Source organism: Hyalella azteca, unplaced genomic scaffold, assembly GCF_000764305.2.
Source record: "Hyalella azteca isolate HAZT.00-mixed unplaced genomic scaffold, Hazt_2.0.2 contig10333, whole genome shotgun sequence".
Taxonomy (NCBI): Eukaryota; Metazoa; Arthropoda; class Malacostraca; order Amphipoda; family Hyalellidae; genus Hyalella; species Hyalella azteca.
The window spans coordinates 218,093-237,283 of record NW_025940377.1 but is presented as its reverse complement, the minus strand read 5'-3'; the positions used below and the strand labels follow the sequence as shown (position 1 = coordinate 237,283).

General features: G+C 41.6%; 2 protein-coding genes across 2 annotated transcripts; both read left to right on the top strand.

The window, feature by feature from the left end:
• The first annotated feature begins 2,734 nt into the window (after window positions 1-2,734).
• Window positions 2,735-14,304, top strand: LOC108677794. Its single transcript, XM_018166072.2, has 6 exons — window positions 2,735-4,140; window positions 4,875-5,084; window positions 8,983-10,063; window positions 11,319-11,416; window positions 12,265-14,112; window positions 14,291-14,304. Exons 1-6 carry the CDS (start codon window positions 2,934-2,936, stop codon window positions 14,302-14,304), a joined length of 4,458 nt encoding a protein of 1,485 aa, XP_018021561.2. The 5' UTR covers window positions 2,735-2,933.
• On the top strand, window positions 14,080-17,965 carry LOC108677793 (serine-rich adhesin for platelets). Its single transcript, XM_047882393.1, has one exon. The coding sequence runs from the start codon at window positions 14,307-14,309 to the stop codon at window positions 17,823-17,825; it is 3,519 nt and encodes a 1,172-aa protein (XP_047738349.1). The 5' UTR covers window positions 14,080-14,306; the 3' UTR covers window positions 17,826-17,965.
• Window positions 17,966-19,191: the final 1,226 nt, after the last annotated feature.

Sequence of the window (19,191 nt, the reverse complement as noted above, 5' to 3'; positions counted from 1 at the left end):
TTGCCATATCAAAAAATTTTACTCACATAAAAGTTGCACATAGGTGTTGGCTTTAAAATATGATTGATGGAATTTTGAATAGAGTTAGGTTAATTACATTTAATTTTTTGTTGAGCTTGATCTAGATATAAGCGTTTGCACAAATATGCATTTGTATTTACTAAGTTCAACCTTTAAGTTTGAAGCCTACGGGAATTTTATCCACTAATTTTAATTTGACAATGTACCTTTTTAGGAGCAAATCAAAAACATAACTCCTCTTGTCAAGTTTTAAAGCTTGTCTAATTTCAGGTTGGTCATAAATTAAATTTCCTAATTTTCCAAGTGGTACAAAAGGACACGTGACTAGGTTCTCCTACTGAATCAATGATGACAACACATGAAAAGATTTTAAAACCTCTATACTTTAAAGAAATAAACTATTGAAATGCTGTCCAAATGCAGAACTAGACACAAGAACACTATTTCCAACGTCCTATATTACAGAAAGAAATCCTATCCTATACAGAGCTGGGCATGAGACAATAGAACTAGAATTACTAAAAGGTGCAGAATTGTTCATTCAGACTCTAACGCAGCGAGAACTAGACACCGTTGCTACACCAAAATATTAGTACCGTCAACCGGGGCTAGCCGGGACGGCCGGGGTAACTCGGGACAGTCCTCCGACACGGCATAAAACTGTTTTAGTAGCAAAACTAATTGGAATATTGCAAAACTAAATATAGTGGAATAAACGTCAACATTTTTCCTATATATGTAGTGTAAAGGACGTTCAAAAATGCTACATATCCTGTATATATATATATATATACTAGCTTTGAGAAATTCCTGAAAAAATGGTGAAAAACCATATTTTTGAAAAGTTACTTCTGCTAAGGTCTGTATTAAAAAAAATACTTGCCGTATTAAAAAATTTTGCTTAGAAAAAAGTGGCAGACAAGTGTCAGCATGAAAACTTTATTTGCGGAATTTACATACCTCAATCCCCCCAAAAAATGACGGCCATTTCCGCACGGCGGGGCTACTCGGGACACCTCCCGGCCCCCGGGGCTATTCGGGACACCCCCAAAAACGCATTTACAGTAGAACCTCAGTTAGCAAAGGCTCCACTTGAGAAAATAATTGATTAAAAACAAAGAATATTGATTATGTTTACCTCGCTCAGCGAAAAAAATTTTGCTTATCAAAAAATTAGTGCATCATCGGTCATCACAAAATTGTGCATAGAATGTCATATATAGAATTGTGCACCAGGCATCATAGGATGAAAAGTATTTATCCTAAACTATGATTTATTTCTCCAAAACATATGATGGTTGTCACTAAAACATTCCTTTCTGTTTCAGGTATGGTATGTTTTTCACAATCTTTTTTTATAGTAAATTCACTTAACCCAATTAAAATGGTGTGAAATTACAAGCCATCCTGTAAGCTTACAGATAAAGAAAAAATGCTATACCGTCAAACGGGGTAAAAAGGGATGGTTTTGAGCGTTTTTGTTGATAACTTCTTACCATGAAACATTTTAGAAACAAGTTTAGGCTCATTATATAGCTCTTTGCGAGGGCTATCGAATGGCATATTCAAAGAAAATCCATATGCTATTCGTATGGTGCCAGACGCAAAATAACTGTCCCGATTTACCCCTGGGAATGGGGTAATCTGGGACACTTGCAATAAAAGTTGATTTTAAAGCATTTGAAGCATGCAGAGTGTACTCATCCATTACTAACAGTACTCTGAAGTCCTCTTTCATTGTAGATGATGTAGATGTAAAATAAATGACATTTTCTGTGATTTTTACTTGTTTTTCCTTTATTGATATGATATTACCATATTCATTAATTGGTAACTGTTGAGGTTACCTTTTAACCTCAACATATATCACTTAATTGTTCAAATTTCATTTTTCCTTCATCAATCATTGGGACTGGATAAATTTTGCTTTTGCCTAGAGTAAATAGGCTTGAGTTTTTTTTTTTTTGCATTAAAACAGTCAAGTAGAATTTTGCTCCTGGATGAACTGATTTAGAGCAGAACTGTTGAACAGAATGCACTGAGCATCTCCTCTTTCATTATATTATGCTAGGTATACATAGTTGTTGAGCATGGAGACAATCAATGTACCTACCAATGTTATTAATTTTATTAATTCTTTTACTTTTTAGGCTTGGTTGGCAGCTGTATCATACAAATAATTTGTGTTACCAGGTCAATTTAAAATCAGTGGCACAATGAGGCGAATGAAAATGAAGTTCATGCCTAAAGTAGTGGCACCCAAATTGCAAATTGAGAATAACTCTTCACTTGATACATCAGGAACGGTTGAGCAGAAAAGTAGTACACCTCAAGACCTTATTTCTTCAACAGCACAATCCCAGTCGGTTCAATGTCAATCTCCACAATCCCATACCAGATCTTCAGAAGATATCAAGAATCCTAGAAATTCTCAGTCTACCAAAGAATCTTCATGTTTGTTGGATCCATCAACAATTATTCAACATGAGGACTGTAATCAGGCTCTATCCACTCAACTTGGATCTCATCCATCAAATTTGAGCCATCCTTGTGACACTAGTATTGATACAACCTCTTTTGTTGCTCCTGAACCATCAGATATTTTTGCTAGTTCAAATTCCAATACTTCCTCTTTGGAAATTCCAATACTTCCCTCCAGTCCTGAATTTACAATTCCATTAATCAATGGGCTTCAAGCAGAAAATGGAAATAATAATGTTGAAGAACAAAATTTGGATGTTTGTACTGAGTCTGTGCAGACCCCTGACTCTGTATCTAAGCCAGATGAACTATCACACAAAAGTACTTCAGGGGATGCTTTTAGTTCAAAATCAAATAAGGGAAAGAGTGATTTATGTTCTTTAATTCAATCAAGTGAAACATCAAAGTTGTTTAGTTCAACTGAAACCTTAATGCAAGATCAATTCATAGAAATCAATCATGGAATTTTACCAGCAACTAATGAAAAAGAGAAACCACATTGGTCAATTCGAACAGTCAAACCCAATCTGAAAATTAAGAGAGAGGGCACTAAATTGGTTGTTGAAAAACAAACCATAACACATGATATCCAAAATGAGCCTCAACCAGCAAGAGAAATTCCTTCAAAGCATTCATCTGAAATAAATCACAAACTTGCACTGCCACCTGAAAATGATACTATATCTGTTTCAAGAAAGACAGATGATCAGCTCTCTTCTACAAAATACAATCGGTTAACTACATCAGCAGTGCATGAAAATGTCTTATCACATGACAGGGCCAATAAAGAGAATTTAAATGTTGCTAGATCAAGTGTTGATAGTGATTCAATTTCTGTAAGTTCTCATGACATGACTGAAGAGAATTGTGTGTTCCACACACGTAAACAAAAGTTTCGTAACAAGTTAAATGATGGTGAACTGGAGAAAAAGCTGACTATGTTTGATTTGATTTATTTTAATCCAGCCACAAGCCCTATGCCTGGCAAAGAGCCCATCTGCTTGCCAAAACGCCGATCCAAAAGCCAAGACAGCATTTCAGAGGATAGCAGTGCAATGCCAAGTGCAGGGGAGCAGCAATTGAGTGAAGAAGCAATAGATGATGTGGCAGCCAATGGTGAATGTCATGTAAAGTCAAGACTTCTCTATGCAGATTCTCTGGATTCTGGGACTTCTTCCTGCAAGGCTCCTGAAGACGCATTGCCTCTTGGAAGTGATCAACAAACTGATGAAAATTCTAAAGATTTTGACTTTCTTGCACCCAGACTGAAGATTGGGCCAAATGGAGAACTAATTATTGACCAGCAGAGTATATTGATCAAAACTTCGGTTGATGAAGAACGATTGAATGCCATTTCTTCTGAGGTTGTAATAGAGTCTGAGAACACAACAAAGTGTTTTACAAAAAAGCGTAAACGTCCTTCTGATTGGACTGCAAAGGAGATAGCTCACTTCTACAAGGCATTATCTACTGTTGGAACTGATTTCTCACTCATGCAAAACCTCTTCTTCAAGGGGCGTACACGAGAAGAACTCAAGATGAAGTTCAAGAGGGAAGAGAGAGTCAATAAATCTCTTATTGATGCTGCTGTATCAGATAATCTTCAGTATGACCTGACTCTCTTCCAGTCAGAGCCTGGTGAGTCTTTTTCCACACTTCATATTGGTTTTAAACTTTTAATTGTTTACTGTATCTTATTTATTTGACCATGTTTTTGTGTTCTTTGTTTCAATCTACCCATGCAGTGTGGCATTGTCAGAAGACATGGGATAAGCATGTCAACTGCTTCAGTTGACATTGGTAAGACAGGTACATATAATTTTCTTCTCAACATTATTGCCTACAAATTGATTTGCACCCTGCAGTCCTTATGCAATATTAGGCATCATGATTCATATTTGTTACTTTGTTTAGTGGTGTTCAATTACATTCATTTCCCCATCAATTACTTGGCAGAAATCAAATGTAATAGCTTTCAGTTAACACCTTCGAGGTTTTATTACAGTGAGCTAATAGCTATATCAAGGAAGCTCATTTACTCAGAAACTACTGTTTAACTTCTAAACTGTTTACCTGTTCAACTTGAAAAAATTTTTTAAGTTGTCTTTAATAGGTATACACAGTATCTTCTTTCATTTAAAACTTGAGATGACAATTTTTTCACTCAATTCCTTGAATCCAAACTAATATTTGTATATAATATAACATAATTATATAATTTGTATATAATACGCCAGACAATATTTCATAATCCTTGACTGTTTATAACATCTCAGCAAAGCTTGATGTGCAGGAGAATTTTTGTAGAATACAGAACTCTAACTTGTCCATTTTTTGTCAAAAATAATTTATTAATAAGAATCAATGTGCAGACTTTGATGCAGAGGGCGAGAGGCTGAAGGAAAAGGCAGCTGAGCGCAAGGAAATTGCCAAGCACAAACGTCTGCAGCAGCAGCTGAGATCTCAGCACGCCAAGCTGCTGCAGCGAGACGTCAAGAAGCTGCAGAAAGCTAATGACAAGGCCAGGAAAAAGGTCCTACGCAGAGTTTCAGCTCAAGCCAGTTCAAAGAAAAGAAAGCCAGGTTACTTTATTTATTTTATTGTGATTCATTTTAAAGTGTAATTTTAAATGCTGAGGTTCATAGGACATATAATGTGTTAGTGGATTAACTTGTATAGGTAATGTATTAGTGGGTTAATGAGCCAAATGGTGTTTCCTTATCATGTGTACCAATTTTTGCCAATCGACCCAACCTGACCTTTAATAATTTAGATGACTGTTGGTTTATGTTTAAAAAAAACTCTGCCTACATTTCAAATTTCAGTCTAAAATCCCAGAAATGAAGATATTGATGGCAATGATACTGACAGTGGAATTTAAATTAATGAGCTTATTCCTCCTCCTGCTTACTCCTCTGCCCACTTTATTATTCCTCAATTTTGTAAAGATAATCAAGGCTTAAGCAGCATTTCCTACAGTGTTACAGGCAATAGAATGTTATATACTTATATTTAAATTGTTCTCATGGGATTCATGGTTTTGACCACAAAAATTTGATCTCTAATCAATGCTTGGGGCCAGGAGATGACCAGTTTTCAATTGGTAGCTATCAGCTAAAAGCTACCCTTAATAGTTCGACTCAAATATCATATTTGATCAACTCGTTGCAATGGTGACTTTTTTTATATGATCTAAAGCTTTAAGCTTTATTTACTCACCAAATAGTCCCAGAACTGCAATTTTGTTGTGGGATCAAAGCCTGCAATTCAATGTTCATAGCTTGGAAATCGAAAATTATTCTCTTAGTTACACCTGATTTCTGGTAACAGAATATGATGGTGTCCCATTGATGAAGATTATGTTGCTGAATTGTTGGTGATGTGATCTTCTTTGCTCATCCAAATTTCACAAGTGTAACCATCATTATTTTCCATCATAGATTCTGGGGCAACATTTCATCCAGGATGAATGATTGAAAGGATTGCCGTCAGCTAACTAACTCTGGTACATTGATCACTTGTCGCTTCATATGGTGTGCTGTCATTGATCACTTGTTGCTTTATACGGTGTACTGTCATTGATCACTTGTCGCTTCATACAGTGCACTGTCAGTGATCACTTGTCGCTTCATACAGTGCACTGTCAGTGATCACTTGTCGTTTCATACAGTGCACTGTCATTGATCACTTGTCATTTCATACAGTGCACTGTCATTGATCACTTGTCGTTTCATACAGTGCACTGTCATTGATCACGTGTCACTTCATACAGTGCACTGTCATTGATCACTTGTCGCTTCATACAGTGCACTGTCATTTAAAACTTAGACCCCAGACTCAAACTGTTGATGGTCTATTGTCCCATAAACTTTGTGGCAAAATACATTTTTTGGCCAATGTTACCTGCTCTATGCCCTCTCGCGCTTCGGCTCGACATTTCGGGAGGATTGAGACCATCATCAGGGCGTATGGGTGCTCAGGAAGATGTAGCACCTCTCTATGAGGTGCTTGTCATACCCTTCCAGGGCAGCTCGCCACCTCAGGTCCCCTCCCTCAGGTCCCCATCCTCAGGTTCCCATCCTCAGGTTCCCACCCTCTGGTCCCCACCCTCTGGGGCACCCTCAGATTCCCACCCTCAGACCCCCACCCTCTGGTCCCCATCCTCAGATCCCCTGACACTCAGCTCTCATGTATGGCTCCCAGCAGCAGCCATACCCCTGGCTGCTGCTACATGGGTTCTACAGGCCGGTGAACGCCGTGAAGGTAGCATGAGACCCAGCATGTGAAGGCTGCCTCATCGGATCAGGCGGAAGAAACTAAAAAGCCGGTTCAATGGCTGATGGTGATGCAGCAAAGCAATGTGGAGTGCACAGAGCATTTCGGAGTACAGAGGACAACACGGTTTCCAGTGCAGCTGAGGAAGTGCCCACTGTCCAGGCATAACGACTCTTCATGACCCAGACTACCTATTTTGATATTGACCGCAGACTACCTCTGATAGTGATATTGTTCTGTGCACCGACCTTTCCACTTGAATCTCCCTCACGTACAAGTGTCATTGTGCACATCCATTTATTCCAAACTATCCTGAAGACCTGCGGCGATGGGCGAGTGGCGACACAAGAGGTGGAGGTGACCAGTGGTAGTTGTAGTTACACTCCTGCACGTAGGCTACCCACGGACCAGTGGTCATTCGGCTCCATACTCTGGGCAGCAGAGACGTCCGGCAGCATCGTGGGCAACTGACCAGGCCTCTTTAAGACTGCAGTGCTCACGTTAATTAAGGCAGGGGACTAGAAAAGTTGTCCCAAACATTGCCTGTTCTACCACCCCGCAGCCAGCACACCGCTACTGGCAGGTCAACCCTTCAAGCTGTCGAAATAAAATGAAAAGGGAAACAAACAAAAAAGGGTCCCTTCAAGGAGCGTGAAACAGTCAGAACATAAACAGAGATAATACCATTGGGCCTGAGAAAAGAACAACTTTGGTCGGCCGAAAACTGGTACGATACATTATCGACTTTTCGGCCCTGAGCAAAACACGTTTGTCGGAAAATGGATTTCTCATCGAACCTACTGCTGGATACTCCGGATTCTGTATAAGTAGACCTGCAAAAAGGTAGAGTTCGTAGTTTTGGCTTGGCCATCACGACCACTTTGCTCAAGCGGCTGTCTGACCTGTCTGTGGGCATTAGCGAGAGGCTCATTTCACGGACCAAATAAAGTCAAACTTGAAGTGAATTAGCATAAGCCCGAAGCAACTTGGAAATGCTGCCTCTGACAGAAGCATCAGGCTTGCCACGTCGAAGATGCTGCCTTGTCTTTGAAGCCGATCGACGTCGGCGATATACCGCTGCGCTTGATGACCGGCCCCGAGCTGCAGGCTGCGCCTCTCCAAGCTGCTGTCGTGCTTACCTTACCCTGTAGCTTCTGATTTGGATTACCAGAAGCTGGGGCGACTCTAAATTTTGTTAGGGCTGTTCCACAGGCCTTGCGCCTCATACTTTGGACTTCGAAGCCACATGATGGTTCACAGATAGATGAGAGTGCATGTGGATAATCGTCGTTCTCGATTTCGACGCACTACCAGGAGTTCGCCTTGATCATCCTGTTGGCTGGTGCAAATCAACTCTTGCTGGGTTCCAGAAGATCAAATAATTACTAACGTTCCAGCAACATATTTTACTCCAATGCAACTTCAATATGATCTGTTAGTAATTATATTGAATTAACAAAAAGTCTTTTTCTTACTTTCGAGCTTTGGACAATTGATTCGAAGCTTGGCTCCAACAGCAAAATTGAAGTTTACTCCTGTGTCCATTTGGCAAAGAAGCCTAATTTCAGCTTATAGATTCTGTAAAAAAAAACATACCCGCACGAGACTCAGTGTTTTTGAAAAAAAATGATGGCATAAATTACAGAGGTATTGCATAAATTAAGCTTTATTCTACTCGTAAAATTTTATTTATTGAGATGTCAGACTCGTTCTGTTGGAAGCGCTACTCCAAGTTTTACAGCCATCACTTATTGTGAAATCATTGGCACCGCGCAATTATAGGGACATTTTCACCTCTCCCTCCTTGTGAGTCTAATGTTTTCATTTTTGAGCCGAAATTTCAGCAAAATAAGTTTTAAATATATACCAACCTGAGCGTAAAATGTCACAAATGGGTGATTGAGTTGAGGACCTTTGGTACACTTGACATGGAATGACTCAAAGATCATTGTGATGTATTGGTGTCTTGGTATGCCTACAGGGTTAAAAATAAATATTTGTACTTTTATCTTTAAATGCATCAGGAAATAAACAGATTGCATTCAAAGTTTAATACCTAAATAAGTGCTATGACTCTTTCAGGGTATCACTTGTGCATCAATCAATAGTTCAACGCTTGCCTCTTAAATTTTTAGAATTTTCAGTTGAAAATCATATTGTGGTTATATTAGAGTTTTCTTTGTAATAATTATGTTTATCTTTCAGGCCGTCCGAGGAAAACAAAGACGAGTGAGAACAAGGACGAAATAGCTGGAAAAAATGCAACTTTTTCTGACTGTCAAAATGCCTCTGCCGACAAAGGAAATATCCCAAATGCCACCAAAGATGTTTCTAATGTTGTGTCAGAAGAAAACTTTGTAGTCAATAGAACTTTGCAGCGAAAAAACAAGAGCAGTAACAACAGAAAGAAAAAATCGGTCGGAAATGATGCCAGTAAATCGGCCATTTCTTCAAAAGCCACTAATTTGAGAAGAAAAAGCACAAAAAGCCGGACTCCAAGAATCAAGGACCAGGCTCCCAGTTTGAGCAGCACTCCAACAGAAGCTGAGATCATTCCAGTCCGACGTAGTGGCCGCGTTCGCAAGCAACGTGTTACTATTTACGAACAAAATGATGATATGGACGACCAATTTACAGGTTTGCCGTCCGATATTGAGATGTCTGATGATGATGCTGATTATATTGCCCCCGATGTATTAGCCACGTCTATAAAGCTAACTAAACGAAGTACCAAGAAAACCCAGAATCACCCATCATTATTTAGAAAAGAAGAAGGCCCTTGCTTGTTGAGCAGAAAAAACCTTTTCCTTGCGGAAAACTCAGAAAGAAAAAGTTCTTCGGATGAGAACTTTAGAGACATATTAGTCGAGAATGAAAGAGACATCGTGAACTTAGTCAATGGTGACGGGAAAAAATGTTTCAACACTTCAAACTCTGATGCCGATTTTGAAGGAGGTTTGAATTCGAACAATACTGAAAGTAGATGCAATACAGATCCGTCAATCGTAGAAACCAGCGTAGGCAAGCCTATAAATGAGGAAAAACCTTGCAATTTGGTGGATGGTGATGGTGGTGAAGTTAACCGCACCATGGAGGGTGATGGTGGTGAAGTTGACCACTCCATGGAGGATGGTGGTGAAGTGGACCACACCATGGAGGGTGATGGTGGTGAAGTGGACCACACCATGGAGGGTGATGGTGGTGAAGTGGACCACACCATGGAGGATGGGTCCCTATTCTCTTCACCACATCCTGATGGACAAAGTGTAGAAGATTCTGACCTCGAGTGAGTAATCAAAATGAGATGTGAACTTCATTGTGAGATATCAATCTCATTGATTTCCTTCAAATATCCTGCTGTGTATTGTTGATCTTATTTAAATTTCATTTATTTTTTCTATCCTAAGTCCGAGATAATCATTAAATTTCAGTTTCTCACCGCATTTCTATTTAATCTTGCATTTGATTCACATCAAAAGATTTGATCATATATCATAAGTCTGCAGTGAAATTGTTTCTATCATAATTTTCCATCATAAATAGCCCTATTGCAACCCAATTCAGTCAAACAACACACAAGTATTCTAAATAGTGCACTATGCTTAGCCCAAGGTTAGATATTCATGATGATTCTTTCTATACGAAACAATACACAATATTTGTTCTAAACAATATTGTAAATTGTTTTTGAATAACAACAATTTTGTGCATTGTTTTAACAGTATTGTTTAACAATAGAATCCGAATGCTAGATATTCATGCTGATTCTTTCTATACGACACAAAGTCCATTACTAACTGACCATGAAGCCTGCATAGAAGAACTTAAGTTCAAGCCAACTCTTATCTTGAGATTTTTTTATTGTTATTCTTTGTAATGCACTGCGTTATAATGGAAACCCTATTTGTAACAACTTGAATAAGTTAGAAAAGTTTTTCAACTGTTGTTCTTCAATTACATTTAGATTCAATGCTATTTCAAAGTTAAAATTAGAATCAAATCCAATCAAATTATCCAATTTTCTCTGCATAATTATGACGAAATTTACAATTACTGATTATGCTCTAAATTTGTATTGATATTTATTATGTATATAGCTACTATTCCTGATAATAACATAGTATTTTTCACTAGATGAGTGCCGTTATCTTTTTCAGAATTGAATGTCGTACTTTTATGTTTAATTACAACTTATTCTCTTATTTTCACTCTCAATGCCAAAATCTGATCATTATTAGTTTTTCATTGAATTATAGAATTGCTTTCTGTTCTGATGATTTAAATCTTCTCATTTGTTTAAATTATCTTATTTTTGAGCTTAATTTTGGGTGCATGAGAATGGAGGTGTGGTGATGTGTGGTGATGTCATCACACAGGATGGCAGGGGATGATGAGGGCGCAGTGATGATGTGTGGTGATGTCATCACACAGGATGGCGGGGGATGATGACGTTGCAGTGATGATGTGTGGTGATGTCATCACACAGGATGGCGGGGGATGATGAGGGCGCAGTGATGATGTGTGGTGATGTCATCACACAGGATGGCGGGGGATGATGAGGGTGCAGTGATGAGGGCCAACAACGTAACTGCGATGCTGGAAGACTCGGCCGCCTGCCCTGCCAGCTTCGACCTGCTCGGTGCGCAAAATTTATTTTAAATCTTTTATTGTTGAATCATTGTATTTATTTTCTATAAAAAATATGCTTTGTATTTATTTTTTTACTTTCATTTAATAGTGAAGATGTAATTTTTCGTGCTGATAATTTTTTATGGGGAAATATAATATGTATATGCCAACAATGAATGAAAAAAGCGAAGCAAGTATTGATGTAGAAGCTGTAATGGCTTTGAGTAATCCATCAGATCCATAGTCTGGGCAACTTTCTAGGAAAATTTTAGCCATGTTTGTACAGGCATAAATCTACCCAGTGTATTTGAGTGGATAAATTATAATTCCCTGTCCACTTTGCACTTGTGTGTGGCCATGACAGGTTGTGGGTACCACTTTGCTCAATTACGTGCACTGCCACTATCCATTGCACTAGCTTGTTATTGTGATCGTGTCTTGCGTACTTAGGTTTGGATGTACGTAGTGGAACTTTAACAGTAGTGAGCCGCTCTAACGATTTTGGTGCCAGCTGCTTCTGAGGGAGCATCTGTTTGCTGACTAAGTGCCTCCGTTGTTCACTAGTTATTCAAACTATTCACTTGTCTTGAAAACTAGTCGCTATTCTTCCAAATCATTCACTATTCCTATAAGCCAGTCGCTAATCTTACAAACTAGTCTTTGGTCAGAACCATGAGCGTCGGTGTCCAGTCTTAGCAGGTGACAGAACCATGAGCGCTTATGTCGGTCTTTGCGCTGAAAAGTCGTTTCTAATTTATTGTTAATTATCATTCTAAATATATTGTAACTAATGTTGTTTTTAGTAAAAAATGTATTGTTCGATGTATAGTTCACTACTAATTTTCGTATATGTTTCAGATGTATCGCTGGACGTTTCTGTGGTGTCTAAGAGTCATTCTGTGATTGCTGAGCCATCATCACATCGCGATTGCGATGACAATTTCTCACTAGAACCACAGTGCTCAGGTCCCTTGAAAAATACAATTAACTCCCCGGTGGATTCAGGGGACAAACCCACGACTAGGGATGAAAAATTTCCCCATAAGCTTGAACCGTCGCTAACAAATTCTGAAATATCGGCGAAAAGAAGTAGAACGTCCAAGCGAAGCCGTGATACCGTCTCGGTTTGTTCCGCTACTCCCTCAAAAATTCGTAAACCATCATCTGATGTTCAGAATAAAACCTCAATTAGTAAACAATCATCCAATGTTCAGAATAAAACCTCCAAAAGTCGGATTGCATCCTCGGAAGTTCGTAAAAAAGCCCTAAAAAGCTCCCCGAAAGTCGCAGTCAAACGCTGTAACAGGAGGAGAAGAATCAGGATCGTCTCATCTTCATCAGACGATGAGGACTCTGTGCTGAAGGACACGGATCGTCTGCGAGTCATGGAAGCCTCTGAGTCCACGATCACACTTCAGCTCCATGGAGTCCTCTCACACGAACTCACAGCTCCTCATGCGTGCGAATCTTCGTGTTTTCAACAACGAATTTCTAGCCCTTGTTCATGTGAAGTCACACCTTGTGATGATAAAGTTTCTTCAAAGAATTGTGGTAGAAAAATTTCTGAACGTACAGCACTCGTACCTGGATCTCGCGATGACATTACTTCTGCAAGTTGTTTTGGCTCCGCTGCTTCCAAATCAGGCCGCGAACATAGAAATACCAAAGACAAGAAAACAGTGCGAGGAGTCATGAATACAACAATGTTAGATGAAACTTCTACTGCTTCGGTAAGTAACGGGACTCTTTACAAGAAAACCGATGATGCTGAGGCTACCGGTGATAAACACGCTCAAGGATGTTCCATGACAATGCACCGTGTGCATTCTTCCGGTATTAATTCAACTGGTGATAATTCCGACAGCGCTATTAGCGAAGAAAGTTTACCTAGTGCTATCACTGGGAGCAATGCCGACTTGAAGCTATTCCCGGAAAAACTGGGAAATGAAAACCACCATTTGGACGCTCCTGCTAATTCATCTATAGTTTTTCTCAAAAATCCCGGTAGTCAGACCATGGATCCGCCTACGATTGACAATGCATTTCAAGCGGACGATGATGCCGCAAGGGAAATGCGAACTAATACGAACAATGTCTCCGTGGACGGCGGTACAAAGCAAATTAAACAGGAGGGGTGCTTGGAGGCAATCAAACCCAAACACATTGAAGAAGAACGTTCAGTTTTAAAAGACGCGGATGGTCAGCAGAACGAATGTTTGCATGAAGTTCTGGATGAAAGTGGTCCTGCTGATATAGTCTCTGCCAGGAACAATGCTGATACAGTCTCCGGTGTGGGAAGAGTGAATGAAGAAAAGGTTCTAAAATTGACTTCTGGAAAGGTTTTAAATCTGGAGCTGGACAAGATCCAGCCCCTCACAAGAGTTTCCTGTGATGTTCATGACACACATGTTACTGCAATGAGTGAAAAAGATTCTGATAGAGTAACTGGAAAGAATTCTTATTGGTTGGATGAATCATTGACCTGTCTGCCTGATGCTTCATCAGCAGTTCTTACGGCTGCTGCCGCTGCGCCTCCTGCCGCTGCGCCTCCTGCCACTGCGCCTCCTGCCACTGCGCCTCCTGCCGCTGCGCCTCCTGCCGCTGCGGCTCCTGCCGCTGCGCCTCCTGCCATTGCGCCTCCTGCCGCTGCGCCTCCTGCCGCTGCGCCTCCTGCCACTGCGCCTCCTGCCACTGCGCCTGCGCATTGTAATGGCGTTGGGTCTACAACTAACGCCAGGCTATCAGCCAATACAATTGCTACCGAAATTAGAGACATAATTAAGCATGATGGCAGCACTCCCAGCGCAATCTCTATTCCTGGAACATCATCAGTCCCCTCAACCACTGCAATAACTGGCACAAACTCTACCGCGTTATCCACAAGTTCACCGGTCGTAAACATGCCCGTCAACAACACAATTATGAGGCGTACAAAAATAAAAATCGCCCCGAAAGTTAAGCCGTCGCTCAGTCAAATTCGACTTCGAGCTGCGCGAGGCCTCCCTCTTACTGACTCGGCGAACTTCAGAAGTAAAGAGTCTGAAATTTTTAAATACGATGGAAATATTGCTCCTGCTGGTACAGTCTCTGCCGGGAACAATTCTGATACAGTCTCTGCTGGGAACAATACTGATACCGTCTCTGTCGGGAACAACACTGATACAGTCTCTGCCGGGAACAATGCTGATACAGTCTCTGCCGGGAACAATACTGATACAGTCTCTGCTGGGAACAATACTGATACCGTCTCTGTCGGGAACAACACTGATACAGTCTCTGCCGGGAACAATGCTGATACAGTCTCTGCCGGGAACAATGCTGATACAGTCTCTGCCGGGAACAATGCTGATACAGTCTCTGCCGGGAACAATGCTGATATAGCCTCTGTCGGGAACAATGTTGATACAGTCTCTGCCGGGAACAATGTACAGCATAACAGAGACATTTCTCAGGCAGGTTCTGAGTACGGCAAAGACAAGGGTTTTTATAAGTTGCAGGATGCTTACAAGGCTGTAGGAAGTTCAGCGCGAGAAGACATTACATTTTCAAATGAGCCTAAAACTCACCGTTTGGTTTCCCTTGATGAAAAACACAGCAATTCGTTTACTTTTTCCGTGAAACAAACCGGAAATGCCAGAAGTGAAGTAATAGTGGGCACTAATACAGATGCAGGTGCCACTAAATTGATCCAAACGAACAACGTGAGGCCCGAGTATGTTTGTGAAATAAACAGAAAACCCACTAGAAAAGTTCTAGATAAAAATAATGCAGACGTAGGCAAGGCTGCAGATACGAGCGAGTCCGTTGTTGCAAACTATCCTATCGAAATATCCCAGAAAAATCCCGCACCGCATGACTTTCGAACTGCAAATGATGATAAAATAATCAATAGCGAACACTCGAAGCGGAGTGAAGTATCAAACTCAACGCGAGAAGAAGGATCAGTTCTTGCAGCGTCTTGCGTCACTCTTGTCTCCGACGCGAGCAAACTGGCAGGCTTAGAAACTGCAGTTCCACCGAAAATTGACAAGACCAAAACGTTCGTTAAGCCCCCGAACTCTGGCAAACGCAAAGCCGATGAGTTTGAAGTTCATGGATGTAATTCAACGTCAGTAGAGCCGAAAATCGGAAACAGACGTGAAATGTCAAATTTTATTGAAAAAGTTTCTCTACGAAGCTTGCGCAAGCGCCCTAGAATACAAGCCCCTCCATCTTCTGGGGCGGAAGAAGATAATTTCATCATGGTTAGTTCTGCCAACGTTTGTGCATCAAATGAGTTCAACATGCGTTTGGAAGCTCCGAACAAAATTACTTCAGTAATCACGGAAGGCCAAAAAAGCGTTTCACAAAATATAAAATTCCGAAAAACTTTGAAAGCTAATGATAAATATCTCCGGGAATGTGATAACGCAGAACACAAAATCACTCCTCCCTCTTTGCCGCCATGTACGGAAACAGTTGCTGGGAATGCATGCATTCTTATAAAAGATCCCGGATTACGCATTCATCAGGACCACAGCGAAGAGTGTGTCATGCAATGCCATTCTCCTGAGACCATCGCTCATGCGGAAACAGTCTACGTCGGATCAAGCAAAACGGAATGTAATTCTTTTACAGACAGGGCCGCTAGTCCTAGCGTTTCCACTGTGCCTACACTCCATAAAAATCAGAGCTCAGGGAACCTTATAGCTGAGGAGAGCCAACCTGTCTCCATCAGAGGTGCGCCAATCGAGGCCACTGATCTAACCAGCGTTGTTCCTCATCATCAAGAACAGCAAACTAAGACTATAACTTCTGCTTCACCATCGAAACAATCTTCAGTTAATTCCGTTAATATCAGTTCTAGAGTAGCCACGATATCCATACCCGAAGGTAGTCTACGGGAGGATATGACCGTGTCAGTCTCTGCAGCCACTAGTACACCTCCTACATCGCTGGTACAAGTAGCATCGTCTCGGCCACTCTCAGCACACATCGGCTCTTGCTCAGTGTCACACTCAGGGCAGTCTACTCGCTACCTCCAACTTCAAGATTCAGAGATATCCGATAACCAAATAGGTCAAATCTTGAAACGTCCTGATCAGCGGCACCCCTTGAAAATCGAATCAAGATCTTTAATCGTTAAATCACCATCGGTAACCCGATACGCACCCGATAAATCGCCTGGAATGCAATCTCCTATCTATACGTCACAGTTTGAGACTGAATCTGGACTCGCCGGATTGCCCCATTTGGAAACCTCAACGTTGGTCGTAATCCCCAACCAGAGCACGTATTCCAATCCAGCCTTGAGTCCCGCCCTGTCAGAGTTTCCTTCCGCTGGCTCGTCTTCTGTTTGCTTCCGTCCTTCTTCTACACTTATTTTGAACAAACCGTCTGCGTCATCTGCTGTTCTCCATCAACCGTCTGTGCCATCTGCTGTTCTCCATCAGCCGTCTGTGCCATCTGCTGTTCTCCATCAGCCGTTTACGTTATCTGCTGTTCGTCAACCTTCTGTGCCATCTGCTGTTCTCCATCAGCCGTCTGTGTCATCTGCTGTTCTTCGTCAACCGTCTGTGCCATCTGCTGTTCTCCATCAGCCGTCTGTGCCATCTGCTGTTCTCCATCAGCCGTCTACGTTATCTGCTGTTCGTCAACTGTCTGTGCCGTCTGCTCTTCTCCGTCGATCGTCTGCCTCTCCCGCTTTCTTTCGACAGTCAACTTCTCCCTCCGTCATTCAACAGTCTGTTCCTTCCGCTTACATTACACAGTCAGCTTCTCCCGCCCATCTTCAACCGCTAGCTTCTTCCGCCCTTCTTCAACCGTTAGCTTCTTCCGCCCTTCTTCAACAGTCTGGATCTCCCACATTTATTCAACAGTCACCATCTCCCGCTTACATTACACAGCCATCTTCTCCCTCCTTTATTCAACAGTCTGTTGCACCCGCTTACATTACACAGTCAGTTTCTCCTGGTTTTCTTCAACAGTCCGTTCCTCCCGCTTACATTACACAGTCTGTTCCTCCCGCTTACGTTACACAATCAGCTTTTCCCGTTTTTAATCAACAGTCTCTCACTCCCGCTTTTCTTCAGCAGTCTCTCACTCCCGCCTTTGTACAGCATTCCTCTGGCTCTCCGGCTCTCCTAGAGCGCCCATCATCCACTCGCAGCATTTACCAGCCTGCGCCCGCACCGGCGCCCGTGGATGCTGCCGTCTCGTATTATTTCGACCCAAGTCAGATATACGTTGACCTCGCGTCGGGCAGGCGGGTAGTGCAGGTCCCGAGAAGCAGCGCTACATCCTCTACCCCAGGCTACATTAGCATCCCTGTACCCGACCACCTCCCTGCAGACACACAACGGGTTGTGGTCAAAGCCTCGCCCGTCATACAGGCCGGCAAACGGGCCTGGAGCTACGACGTGTACGTCCAGAGATCCTGAACTGTCCAGACATGTACGTTCAGAGATCCTGAACTGGAGCTGCGACGTGTTCGTCCAGAGATCCTGAACTGGAGCTACGACGTGTTCGTCCAGAGATCCTGAACTGGAGCTACGACGTGTACGTCCAGAGATCCTGAACTGGAGCTTCCTGAACTGGAGCTACGACGTGTACGTTCAGAGATCCTGAACTGGAGCTACGACGTGTACGTCCAGAGATCCTGAACTGGAGCTGCGACGTGTACGTCCAGAGATCCTGAACTGGAGCTGCGACGTGTAGGATCTCAGCTCAGGATCTCCAGAGATCCTGAGCTGTCCTGACATGTACGTCCAGAGATCTTCCACAAGGCATTGAGCTGGGTGAGGGCGTATGGACCGAAGACAAGGTGATTGTGTTTCGCCTCTTGGGTGTCTTGAACAAAATCAAGTTTGTTGCAATCATTATTTTCGTGTGCTAGAGATTATTGAAACGCGTATTTTGTTATCAATTTTCCAATTCTAGTATCGATGTAGCTAATAAGCTAATATAATGTATGATAAAAACATCGGTGTCATGGCATTATAAAATTTGAATTTGTTAAAGCCATGCAGTTGTTAAACCCTCTACCGCCGTATGTCACTCTCCGAGAACATAACTTTCAACTTAAATTATACGTAAACTATTGAGTGTAGCAACCTGAGGACGTTTGTACGCAAGAGAGAACATTTTAAAGTTGTCGTACGTGGCGGCAACCATCAGTGCAAGTCATTTTGCGCTCACTACTACATGTCCTTTTTGGGAAGTAGGCGCGTGTCAATATTGCTCCGGTTACTCATGTCAGGCGGTAGAGGGTTAATAAAATGTTGTCAATTCTTGATAGATGTCGCTATAATATTAGCAGTATCTACGACTGTTGATGTAACCCTGCTATTGACTGTAGAATAAAAGCATTGGTGCAGCTCCTCTGAAAACTTCGTCATTTCAAAGCCTGCAACGAACCCATTGACATTGGATTGAGTTGCAGTTGAGAATCAGGGAACTAGTGAACTAGCGCATGCCCCGTGTTACTAGTGCTAGGTACTATGTCAGTAGTGTTCAACTATAAATACAAGTGCAGGTAAAGGAATTAGTTAATTGAATATCTCATGAGGGCAAATTTCATAGGCTAATTCATTATTTCAGACGAATATTCATCAGTTTGGTAATTTTGCAGTTTAATACAATAATTGAAGCCTGAAACAGAATAATTAAGGCGCTAACATTACACTCCGAAGAGGTTCACTCTGCCCGGTACTAAACTCTAGTTAAGTGCAGCCAAATTCTGAAGTAATTTGTGCCCCCTAACAAAATTTAGAGTCGCCCCAGCTTCTGGTAATCCAAATCAGAAGC